The 14,111-nt window shown below is 32.8% G+C and overlaps 1 protein-coding gene across 1 annotated transcript; it reads right to left on the minus strand.

The window, feature by feature from the left end:
• Positions 1–456: 456 nt before the first annotated feature.
• On the minus strand, positions 457–10,069 carry LOC149772051 (uncharacterized). The gene is made up of 5 exons (XM_089947941.1): positions 9,697–10,069; positions 7,917–8,180; positions 3,987–4,037; positions 2,823–2,925; positions 457–2,121 (listed from the first exon to the last, which is right to left on the minus strand). Exons 1-5 carry the CDS (start codon positions 10,001–10,003, stop codon positions 1,311–1,313), a joined length of 1,536 nt encoding a protein of 511 aa, XP_089804067.1. The 5' UTR covers positions 10,004–10,069; the 3' UTR covers positions 457–1,310.
• Positions 10,070–14,111: the final 4,042 nt, after the last annotated feature.

Here is a 14,111-nt window from a genome sequence, read left to right on the forward strand (position 1 = left end):
CTAGCCAGTTACCCCTTTTTAATTTCACAATGGAGTTATAAAAAATGATTAAACCTCCAATAATTGTGCATTGTGTTGATTTGGCTCCCATCTCATACAAAAACATACCGATTACGCCACCACCTTTTACATCTTAAGATCGTCTTTGCCCAGTTATTGTTACTTGAACAAGTGTATCCTTCTCGAATAACAGCCGAGAATCGGTTTGTTTCTCAGCTGAGTCAATATTGTTGTAAAATATTCGGTACTGAACTTAACAAGGGTGGATACATCGGTGAATGCTACTTCGCCATTAAAGAAAGCATCCTGGATAGGTTTTACATCTGCTTTTGTAGTCAACTTTTGGGCGTTTGCCTGGGCAGTGATTCCGAAATATCCTATAATTGATAGTGGCACAACAGGGTCGTTCCAATGCTTGGCTTCTTTTTACGTTAACGACTTTATGACGTAGATATTCATATATATATATATACGAGGGGTGTCCCTCACAACAGCTTTCTCTGTCATCATGCAGCTACATTTCCAGTCTCCTCTACATATATGTTCAGGACATATTTGAGACAATAATGCTTATCAAGTAGGACTGACCATTTTTTCCAAATATGGTGTGAAATCTCTTTCAAACAGTTACCATGGTCCACTCAAATATGGAGACCTTTATCACCTTTTACAACGTAGCAATGCCACAAATTTAACGAAAACACATTAGAGCAATATCTGTGTTATCAGATTGTGTTTGCATCTATGTGAAGATTTATGTAAATGCAATATTATGCCAATAAATGGCAAATTAATGTACATATTTTCTTCGGAAATGCACCGTATAACTGAAAAATTTATTTTATTTACATGAATTAATAAACTTCGGAAGATTTTTATGACATTCAAAGCTTAGGTATTTTTCTGAATATATATATATATATATATATATATATATATATATATATATATATATATATATATATATATATATATATATATATATATATATATACAAAACTATAGAAATGTTGCTCTAGGTGCTCAAAACAGAGAACATTGGTTAGAATAGTTAGAGTTTAGCATATTTATATTTCATGCATGAATGAATAATTACCACTGTCTTACCAAATCTTAAAAGTTATTTCGAAGTGTACGGATTCATCAGATGTTTCATATGGATTTTTTCACCTCCCATCAGGACATACAATATAAGTCCGAATGCTAATGTAAATAAATGCCTACTTCACTTCTTTGCGAGTGATCATGTGTACATTGTTAATGAATGTATTTAAAACACACTGCTTTGTGTTTGTACCCTAAGCATGTTTTCATAGGATCTTTGCAAAGTGGATGGTATTTGTTTTATTTTCAGAATATGTGGGATTTGGATGGATGTCCGCATCAACCTCCACATCATCTGAGTGACTTGGGTGAAAATCTTCATTATTTTCCCCGTGATCAGAGTTCCTTTCACGAATGTCCTCAACAAGTTCCACATCATCTGAATCAATTTGATGAATGTCCACAGAAAGTTCGACAGGATTTAAATGAATTGGGTGGATATTCTGATCAGGTTCCAGAGTTTCTGGGGGAGTTGGGTTAATTAAATCATTGTGTTCCACGGTGTCTAAATGAATTGGATGAATGTACCCATCAAGTTCTGTGTGAACTGGAGGAATTGCCTCATCACGTTCCAAAGAGTATGAATGAATATACGCATCAGATTCCACACTATCTATCTGAATAGGATCGATAAGCTCATTAAGTTCCACATGATCTGAATGAAATGGATGGATATACGCATCAGGTTCCACACTATCTCTCGGTATCGGCTGGATGGACTGATCAAGTTTTAAAGGATCAGAGTGAATTGGATCTGGCAACTCATTCATTTTTAGGTTATCTAGCCTCATTGATTGCTCTGATTCACTATCTGTCGAAAACATATCTCGTCTAGTTAGTAACAGTTCTTTGTGCTGTTCAACATCCGTTTCCACAGCAGTGTTCATTTCTCCTTCTACGTTGCTTACAATTGTCCAATACGTTCCAGACACGTGTACCTCCAGTAGGTTTTCGTCTCCATTATCCATATTATAATCTGAACGTCTGTTGCTACTTGCTACTATGTCCGAACGTAAGCTAGGAAAGCAAAGCCATATATATATATATATATATATATATATATATATATATATATATATATATATATATATATATATATATATATATATATATATATATATATATATATATATATATATATATATATATATATATATATATATATATATATATATATATATATATATATATATATATATATATATATATATATATATATATATATATATATATATATATATATATATATATATGCAAGATCATCCGTCAGGGTATATGTCATGCGAGGAAATTCTCCTATTTGTTTTTGCTTGTGTAATCTCTTTCTCTCAGACACACATATACACATGCTCAAAACAAAATAATTACACGAATTTAACCAACCAGTTCTCTTGTCATTAAAACAACATCAATTCTCTTTTCAGTATGTCATGTGATATGATGTGGTGATGAATTTATTTAACACCTTTATCATTCTTGCAAATATTAGCTTCAATTAAATGGATATTTTGTGAGGACAAATAAGTGTGACAGAGAAACAAATGTTTATATATAAAGAAGAATATGTGTATGTTATCAAACATATAGTTTTTGTATTTACCATATATATATATATATATATATATATATATATATATATATATATATATATATATATATATATATATATATATATATATATATATATATATATATAATACATTGCCAGTAACAATTACCATATTTTGGACATGCGCAAGAGAGAGACACAAACTGCAGCAACTACAATAGATCCTACAATTCCCAGAACAATTATGGTCACATGATGTTTGGAAGGAATGACTGAAAGAAAGAGAAATAAAATGGGGCTTCTTTATTTTATTCTTTGCAACCGAAATTAATCTAAACGGTCCATATGTGATCAACAATCAAAAGATTGAATAACGACACAGCTCACAGTCAGGATACAAGTCAAATCGCTTTTAAATATAAAAAACTCTCGACATTTCTTGCGACAACTAAAGACAATTAACGACTCTGATTACCAGTTATGGAGTACACGGTAATCTATATTAAAAGTATGTTCTACATCCTTCTTTGAGTCAATTTTTCAACTTGGACAGTAATCGTCGGCTGCGGGCACAGTAATACATCAGAAAGTTTTGTATTATCATTGTATTAATAATCGATAAAAATTGATCCAATAAGCGAATCCGGCAGAACAACATAATCAGTGTATTTTACCTTAGATATCCCATCATTTTTTCAATCGTGTTTTATTTAGATAGTAAGATACTTTGTCAATTAAATACATAAATAATCCTTGATACCCTAAACTAAGAATTGTTTTGTTATTTTAGTGTTTTATTCTTTGTAAACATAGAGACATTTTAAACCATACTTTGTTGAACGCTTTTGAAAAATCGACAGTACACATGACATCTTTCTCATTAAGACCGTTGAGATATTCAATCAAATTTTGAATGGTTTGCTGGCTAGCGGAATAACATGGCTGACATAGTGAGATGATTAGATTGAACATACATGTATGCGAGTTTACATTCAAGTTTTCTTTTGACGTTTAACTGACATTAGTAATAATGGTACTAGTCTGTAATTTATCTGGTCTAATTCATCACCCCTTTATCAAAATAGGAACGATATTTAGTGCTATCAGCTGGGATGGAAGGGTGCATGAATTTAGAGTTTTTGGACTAACTAACAGTAAGGAAATTTAAATATCGATGACATTTTTTTATTTATTCATTTATTTGGAACGAATTATCGTAATAGACGCACACGGATCCAAGTATTTATTGTAATAAGATTTTCTGTGAGAACACCATACAAATGCGAAGTCCTGTATAAAGAAGGCTGAGGTCGTTTTGACATAAATACAGTACCTTCTTCATCTGTTTCAGCGCTCATAGGTACAGTCGTGTAATGAATAATGTCTGAAAGAAAGTAAAGACAAAGTGAATTTTATATGGGCTCATTGATTTATTGACAGATACATATTGCCCCGGAGTCTATGTGCAAGAAGCTTCGAATTATAGGCAACAATATATCTAAATATAGATATTTTAAACATTGCAGCAACCAATAGAAATTTCAATCCCCGAAGCAACCATTTTTTTTTTCAAACAAATTAGTCCCTTCGTTCTCAGTTTCATTTGTATTTCATGGTAAACCTTCGGCCTTAATGTTGGGAAAGCGAGCAGGGGTATACGAGTTCGTCGAAGAACATATATAAAGTGAATGAAAAAGAAAAAAACAGATGCTGACTATAAATTTCGTTTCTTCATTTCTATTGATATATATGCATTATATATTTTTTCTGTTCACTACTGTCTATCTCTTAGCAAAGCCTATTCGAAATCAAATTTTGTGCTATAAATAAATGTCTTCAAACAAGCCGGAACCAGCTTGTGACGGACGCCATGGAAAGTCCCTGGGTAAGGCAAATTACTCCTCATACTGGGCATAAAAAAATCTGTATGGTCTCATGTTCTATTAACAGCAGTCACTTGATTGTGGATCGTTCCCCAAACATCTGCAATGTTTAATAACTTATTGTTTTTACTTGAACTTTCAATGACTTTAAAGCCTTAATACCGCCATTTTTTCATACATTTCACCATTCGTACAATCTAACTAAAGGTTAGATGGGAAGGAAATTATTTGTTTGTAAAAATTATATAACATTAAAATGTCCTTGAAATAACCAAGATGCTAGGTTCGAGCAACGTTGATATATACAGTTTAGAAATAAGAGGTACTACAACTTAATTAAATCACCGAAGTCATGCGTGACTCCGCTCGTTTTCGGAAGTGCTCTAAAAGTAGTGACGTTACACATTCGATAAAGTCCGTTAATGACTAATCTAATAGCAACAATATTAAAACGTGCCGGACAAACTGAATCGAGATGGAACGAAGAGAGATATACCCACTTTTCTAAATGTATCAGAGACGAAAAAGTGTGCATTGAATACAAAATAGACTCTCATAAATATTGGTGATCAGCTTGGCCGCTGAAATATTTTCGGATGAAGACAAACGCGTCTGTTGCGTATTTCTCAATTAAAATGTGTAACCGTACGACAAGAACTTGTGAAAATAATGTTAGTCAGTTATGCATTTACAGAAACAATATTCGCAAACTATAGGCCGAGCACTGCATCATTTCAAAGGATCACAAGCCGTATCCGACATAGCGTGGCGTATACTTATTCTGGCTACAACGGTGACGTCATTAAATCAAATCTTGTATTCCGCCATTCGAAATCTGTTGACCCAAGGATGTCGTCGATCAACATCTAATTCATAAGCATGTGAAAAATGTCCGGGCTTCTCGGTTCGATGGAGAAATTAAATATATCATAGTGCGATGGGGGAAAAACGTCTGTGTTATCTAGTTTTAAGGACACCAACCGATGTACAGAACTATATCTATCAAGAGTCTATATCATTCAGATGATTTTTCATTACTATTTTTTGCATATAACTACGGCATCCATCGTAATATATACCCACGCAATATAGGAACACTAATAAGAACAGGATTTGATTTCCTTTCTAATTTTAACGTCATTAATTCTTGAAATCTGTCAAAATCTAATTGCATTAATGCTGTTAATAATTTGCATTAGTTCCCATCCAACGTATTATTACTTGATCTTGCTTTTATCGATCGCTTCTTCAAATATTATATAAATCGACATATTCTATATACTAGGAAAAATATGTGGAACAAAAGCATAACAAACATGTTTCTGAACCTCAAAACAACCAGACCATTTGAAAATGGTATACCTGATATAGATAAAATCGCTCTCTTGTGGACGTATTGTGTCTAGCGTGTGGGATGCACATCCCTGACTCGTGAACTCCTTCTAAAGAGATTACAGACCTTAAACATATCAACTTACAGTGGAGCATATCCTTGTCTTCCACGCTGTGGATCAGCCATTTATTACGTGAATTCAATTAAGAAGCTCTATGCTAAATTCCACAAGGACAAGATTTGTTTTTTGGAAAGGACATGATGTATGTACATATGTACCTTTTTATGATTTATATCTTTTACTGTCATCTTTTTATCTTATACCTCATTCAAAGAGTGTTAATATTTTGATTTTGTTTTTTCTGTTTCTTTTCATACCTTTATGATCCAGTCAATTTGAAATAATTTACTTTCCTAAAGTTTACAATGGGAAATAAGAACAATATATATGTCAAAACGTTATATTTTATTGACACTATAAAGACACTTTGTGCTGACGTGCCTTTAAAAAATACATACATACACACATACATACAAACATACATACATACATACATACATACATACATACATACATACATGCATGTTATCAAGAGAAAGCCGAGTGAAATTTATTAATTGTAATATTCCTCTCATAGCATACGAGTCATTGTGTTATCGAATACAGAAATAATCAATCGATGCTCTGCATTGGAATACACATTTAGCAAAGTGAGAATTTTTTTGTTTTATACAGGAATCTAACGAATCCAGGAAATCGAACAAAGATGAATATAACGAACAATACACAGAGGTAAGCAATAAATACCAAAAACGATTTTACTCCCTACTGGACTCGTCTCCATGGTGCTGTTAGGATTATCAGTCCCTTAAATATACAAAGTGAAAGTATATTGAACTGAAGACAATTTGTTAGACACAATTTAAGATAGACATAGCTCATGTCACCAGAAAGCCTTGGATTTCCAATCATATCTCCAGTGTAATGCGATTTAAATCAACAGTATGCACTCTGACACTATGCTAAATATTGTACAGCCATACGTTCATATTTAGGTACCTGATGTATCCTATAAAGAATACAAATTCATTATTTGCAAAGAAATGGGTAATTACCGTAAAAGAGCCGTCTTGAATAACCTTAAAATCCAGAACATTTATGTTTCAGATTTAATTTGGTTTTTCATATGCATTGCTTAAGAAACACTTTTATTTATGCAAGACTCTTCGATCTGAAAAAGTATATATACTCTACAAAATAAAATGTAGATATACTATCCATGATAGATTTAGCACTTTGGCCTTATATTATCGTCTATACATTTATTTCGGTTCCAAATACATCTTTGTATATATCAAGCAATTAATTTTGTTTCAATATCACTTGAAACTGACACAGACGATTGGAGTCATTCATAACTGAAAAACTTAATATAAGTTGTGATAATAACCATTAAAGATGTGTTTGAAGAAACAAAAAATATCAAAAACTTAAATATATGTAGAAAACTTTGAAACATATTTAAAACTATACAAGTCAATAAAAAGAAAAGAAAATTTAGTTTTTGGTTATCTAGGTGTTGTAATAAAAATAATCAAATCTGATGTTCATAATTGAGAAGACAAAATACCTGTCACCACTTCTGATTAGTCTTAGAAGACTATGGCAAGGAAAACCAATTATTATCTGGCGCCAAAGAATGCTAAACATTTTGTATTGTTTTGTAAGGATAAAAAGGATATACACTGAATAACCCTCATTATTCTGGAAACATCAAGAAGCAGTTATTGAAGTTAATTCAATCATATTTATATTACTTTTTAATTAATAACAGTTTTTATAACAGCCAGAAATAATATAAAGTCATAACACACTTTTTGTACATCATATTTTATTAACTAGTACAAGATCAGTTCTGGTGCAATTTAAAAAAAAAAATCTGCATACTTTTCCAGCTATCCATCACCATGCTGATTGGAACGAGTTGACAAAAAATAGTATTATTTTGCTCCAGAAACGACCTTTTACCACATGTATTTCCTGTACCTGATTTAACGATTACATAAATAGTATCCGAAATCGTGGTATTGTCCTTCCTTGGATTCATCGCACGACATGTGTAATTACGATCTCTTGTATTGTTGACGAGCTTCAGTTCTGCAGAACTCATCGAAGTTTCTGCATGCGATCCAATCCAATCAATCTGACACGGGGGAAAGCAATCGGCATAACAAGATATTGTGACTGATTCCCTTTCATTCAGTTCAATTATTCTGTCCGATAGATTAAACAAAAGTTTGTCTGGACCATCTAAAATTGAGAACAAGAGATACGGTTGATGTGAAATCTAACATGAACTGACATATTTTGTGACAACCAAATTTACCGGATGTGGCATGGCTTCTTCCATAAAGGTACTTACATATTGCCATATGTGGGAATTAATTCTTCTTTCTTATCCAAAAGTACTTGTCCGTGAAAAAGATTAGCATAATATTACAAAACAGAGAACGAATGTAAAGTCTAGATAATAATCAACTCATTTATTTTCCAATACATTGAATTGTTGGTAGAAAAATGGCATACTCTTTTCTTATTCTCTGCACTTCATTTGTAATGCACGGTAATAAAAAAGGTTTTAGCTCAAATTGGAATATGGTACATTCAGATAGATCTAAATCTGTAGTCCCAACTAACATAAATATTATCACATTTCTGTTCTTACGTCATAATTTAACAATACGAACAATTGATTCAAACAAATCTGGCTTGATCTAACACATACAAGTACACTTCTTTAGCCTTAATATCCATCTTCAAGTAAAAATTATATCATTTAGCATGATAATGATGGTGATAATGGTATTATTGATTGATTGATTGATTGATTGATTGATTGCGTGATTGGATGATTGATTGATTGATTAGTTGGATTATAGTGGTGTTCCCACGTTGTGCATAATTACTGTTAATGGTTTCACAGCTACCTGATAATTGATCCTGGGGAAAGAAAAAAGAGCCTCATCACCCAGGCGTTTGTGTGTACAAGGTACACTGGTAATTATAGCCTTCAGCCGCGGGTCCATTTGGTTCCCATTGCGGTCTGATTGGAGGTCTGTTTCATGAGTGGGAATGGACCCATGCACTCATGATACTAAAATAAATTTTCTGTTTACCAATCACTGTGGTGTCGACCAATGTAGTTGTAACTTCAGTCTCAATTGGTTGGTGACAATGACGTCACACTGGGACACCAATTTTAGGCGATCCGCCCTTTGTACGAATGTCCGGACGTGGGAACTGGAGCGGAGTTCCGCATCAGACAACCCGCCCGTACTTAGCCAAATTATGTCCAGTTGTTTGTAAATTGACCCTAACAATCAATATTGTGTGAGCCACCTGTGCAATTGAGTCAAATTCAAATGAGTCTGATAATTTGCCTAACTCCTGACAATTGAAATAGTAGTAGTACATAGCGTACATAGTGAGATACCCTAATAAGTTTGCTTTTCTAATTATCTAAGCGACAAATTAAAGTTTAGCCACTGTTAGGTAATTGGGTTTAAATTTTGATGCAGGCAACCGAAACGATCAAGTCTGTTTTGTGTGGTTTTATCGAATTGGGAAACCGAGCCAAACTGGTCCGCTTAGACAAATGGCAATTTGTAGCCCTAAGAAGAGCTGTTATTTCTCCCCAGGCTTGAAGGTGCCTCAGCTAACTTCTTCCTCGCATATTGCTTCCCTTCGCTTTCTGGCTGGAAATCCTTCGAATCCATATTATTATTATTATTATTATTATTATTATTATTATTATCATTAAACTCACAGACAATTTCCAGCCATGTAAAGTTTTCAAGTGTTACGCCGGTGATTTGATTTTGAACTCTGCATGAGTACTTCACAGCGTCCTGTCGTGTAACATTCTGAAAATATAATGCCTTTTCTGCTGAGATAACTTTTTCTCCACCCGATGAAGGATCTAACCTTGTCCAGTTCCAACTGCAAATCGGATAACAGTCTGTAAGGCAGGGAAGACTCAGTCCGGAATATTCTCCGATCATCGTAATATTTGGTGCAAACGTGATTGTATTTGGTCCCGCTGCAATAGTTAAACAATATTTTTGATATATCATAACAACAGGGTGTTTAATACGTTAAAATAGATATCGTGGTAAACATGGGAGATAGCGCCAACGTTAAGTATTGGAAAATATGGCAGATAGCACCAACATTAAGTCGCTGATTCTCTTGTAGGTGTAGGGCTAAATAACATCTGGCCAGACTGTACTATTTTAAACAAAGGGAGTTATTCAGAATAACAGGACTTTGCAAACGATAGTTGGACTGTTAGTACGATAAATCAGCCCAAAACTTGCACTGCTGCACCATAATCACAATACACAACACAACACATTAACCATGACTGTGCATATTTTAAATTATATAATGGTCCCAGAACAAAATGCTTCATGTTTATTTCACGACAGAAACGATGACAATTTTGTCAAGTCGCTGAATTCGATCATCAGAGATTTCACAACAAGCCAAATATCGAATAATGATCTGAACAAGGAAGTGACATGTGTGGCTTTTATCTTTCTTTCTTTTAATGTTTTCAGAGTCTCGAATTCATATTCCTAATTTTTGTGTGCCTCATTGTGTTATTTGTATCAGCAAAAAGGACAGTTTGGCACTAGAAGAAAAGGACACGAAATTAACAGATACAGGAACCATGACAAAACGTGCAAAACAGAAAATATCATTTATCTCATCACATGTAAGACCTGTATGTCGGCGAAACTGAAAAGCTACACAAAAGGATCAACCTTCATAAATCTGACTGGATGACAAAGAAGCTGTACAGATCCGGTCGCAGAACACTTTTACTCCCCTGGCCACACTTTCAGTGATATAACACTTATTGCAATTGCTCACAAAGCTAACTGGAGTCCGCAAACCAGAAAAGAAAAGGAATCATTCTGAATACACCTCCTTAGAACAGTGAATCCAAGTGGTTTAAACCAAGAATATTAAAATAAGATAAAATTATATTTTGCAGCCGAATATTAAAATAAGATAAAATTATATTTTGCAGCCGACACATTTTCTTTTAAATAATTTTCTAAATTTGCTTAACATCCTATAACTACTATGACACTGACATATCCGGGATATAATGTGCACTTACATATATTTACATAAAATAATAGATGTCGTTATGGCTCATCAATTTCTAGGTCAATACAACTATTTACAATAATACAACTATATATATATATATATATAAATATATATATATATATATATATATATATATATATATATATATATATATATATATATATATATATATATATATATATATATACTCTAACCTGTATGATATTTATTCGTATTTAAGAATTATGTTAATCTTATCACGTATTCTCCTGTCGGAACCACACATTTCACTTTGGGCTCTATGTGGTGGACATTTGTATTTCTTTCTCGCTCAGTTCTAAGCTTATTAGGACCCGCATGATTAAAATGTCATGACGAAGACATTGTGCATGCGTTATTGCACATTTAGAATAAAATATATGTTATATTAAGGATATTTATTTGTATAAATGAAAATAAATGGTATTAGAGAAAAGCCATCTTCTTGTTCCTCTCCCGGGGACAATCGTTACGGATGCCAATTAATATTCCTCGATATCATTTAATAAAAATATAAAATGAACTATTCTTCTTGCTATTATTATTATTATCATTATTATTATTATTATTTCTTATATTATCAAACCCACATCTACGTGTGGTTTTGGACCTCTTTAGGAAGTTAAGCAGCTAATTGTGGTACTCGCTGAGTTTGCTGCCTAAGGCACAGAGTTATATTTTCTATATAATGAAGATCTCCTTAGGTTTTATTTCTCGAAAGGAGCTGCTTAACACAAACTGCTGAAAGTTTAATTGGCATCAAATCGCTCGACAACACTGGAAGGTTTATTGTACATTCCATGGAAACAGACAAAGGATAACAGAAATAGGGTCCAAAATACATGGTGTTTTTTTATAATTAAAGTATCAAAGGGGCAACGATAGCAAATATATATGGATGTAAACATAGTCACATCTGTTATCCAGCTTTATTTAAAAATCAATCTAATTACAGAACTTTGATATGCAAAGTAGATCATCTTACATGTTTTTATCATGTATAAATCACTATAAACTCCGCTTCCAAGCTCCATGCACTTATAAAGGTTGTATTGGTCGTCAACTCTCACGTTCGTGATGGATAAGGCTGTGTCATTTTGTAAATATCTACCGAAGTTTTCTATTAGGGATCCGTTAAGTGTCCAGCGGAATTTTCCTGTTGACGTACTGGATACTCTGCACTCTAAGACGAAGGTTGAGTCATAACTAGTATGCTGAGTTATCTTTGGAATAAATTTTTCATCTGCAAAATGAATAATAGTATACGATCATTTAAAATGAATGGAAACATTCAATCTGCACATTGAGACATCTGCAATGCATATCTCAAACAAATGGCAATACGTTCTAATGACAATACCGTTTCAGATTTGATAATTTAACTATTTGTTTTGAAGCCCAGTCTATAATCAATATTCATATTATAATAACTCGGCGGATGCCATATAAGTTGAGAACCGTGCGGAAACATGAGGGTGACAAAAACCAACATCACAGATCAACAAACGTGTCTTTGAAGATAAATGTATAAATGCCCAGTTGTACAAATGGAGTTAGAACGAACACGAAGACCAACAAAGAAGAAAAAACAGATTATCAAACTTGGCTAGAGGTTTCCAGTATATAGAAACTTGCTAGAAATAAGTTGACAAAATACACAAGAAATCATCTCGCAAAAACAAAGTTAGAACTCTGGAATATTAATGGTATATATAATGCTTTCAGAACATGATTTTATATCAACATTTGCAGCAATTTTAAACCTCGTTAGCACCGAGTGAATGTGTACGAGTGTTATATTATAGATAAAGTTATATTTAATTTAAATGAGCGTGACAAGTGAAATATGATTCCTGGAATCTCTTTACATTTTCTCACAATAATGACCTTAATTGTGTGCATGACCACATTTTATCTACATAACCATAAACTGCTTTATAATAGCATTGGTACTGTGTATTCAGAATAAGTGTCGATAAGGGTTCAAAGGTCTCAATCGAACATGCAATGCCTTTTCAAGCCGCGTTATAATCATTGATTTAAACCTCGACACAGTTGTTTCCACACGAATAATTTGGTGTGTTGGTATGGGATGTGGGGTCATAAACATCGGACAGGACACTATTCCATGTATTTAATATATAATAAGATTCCAAAAATTAAAATTGAAAGAAAAAGTAATGTCCTCCACCATTTATAGCAATCAAATCAGTTTAGGAATTTTATGGCATGAACATTTATTTTTATATAAAGGAAAAATAAAATAATTCTTAGCTAACAAAGAAATTTATTATTATTATTATTATCATTATTATTATTATTATTATTATTATTTTCAGATGATTTTAAAAATGTCTCTGTTGTATTACGACTCAATTACTTTATCAACATTTATTCTTTACATACTGAATATGTAACAACTTCAGTTTTCTTTGCATTTTCTTTTTCTATTTCTTTTCTTTTTCTCCCGTTTTGTATTTTATTTGCCTACAATGCATCAACTGTATCATTTAATTTTCTATTAAAATACTTTTAAATGTGTCTTTGTCAAAGAAGATTGCTACTGTTCAGTCTCTAAATGTAAATAAATCTTGAATGTCTTTAACATTATCATCCAAAGCTGATAAATCAAACTTTGTTCTGCTCCAACTTCAATAGATGTTGCATACCTAATACTATGAGGAACACAACAGTGACAAATCCCATACATCCAATGTGCATGAGAAGATAAGTGTCCACGCTGTGTGTTTAAACTTCAGGGTTAGTGGTTACCAATACCTTGCCGGGAGATGGAAATATAGGATACGGCTTAAAAAGTTGTATATATGAGTATATGTATGAAACTTGGTGCTTTTTTCCCATGACTTTAATGGTGTTACGTAGTACAATCAGGGACCTCTTTATATGGTCAACTCATGTAAATGTCATTATCTATTGTTGTGCAGAAGCCCTTAAATTGTTACCTTGAATTGAATGAAACCTGTACAGTCATGGCTTGAGGGTGTTGGTAAAATATCGTGTGCACTATTGATAGATCTACAA

Source organism: Sinohyriopsis cumingii, unplaced genomic scaffold (assembly GCF_028554795.1).
Source record: "Sinohyriopsis cumingii isolate HCF-2022 unplaced genomic scaffold, ASM2855479v2 utg001522l, whole genome shotgun sequence".
NCBI classification, from domain to species: domain Eukaryota; kingdom Metazoa; phylum Mollusca; class Bivalvia; order Unionida; family Unionidae; genus Sinohyriopsis; species Sinohyriopsis cumingii.

Excerpts from the sequence above, each read along its gene's own strand:
- LOC149772051 (XM_089947941.1), bottom strand. The coding sequence starts at position 10,003 with ATGATATATCAAAAATATTGTTTAACTATTGCAGCGGGACCAAATACA. Across the intron at positions 8,181-9,696 it reads TACATGGCTGGAAATTGTCT|ATGGTCCAGACAAACTTTTG; the intron begins GTGAGTTTAATG and ends TCTCAATTTTAG. Across the intron at positions 4,038-7,916 it reads TTATGTAATCGTTAAATCAG|ACATTATTCATTACACGACT; the intron begins GTACAGGAAATA and ends ACTTTCTTTCAG.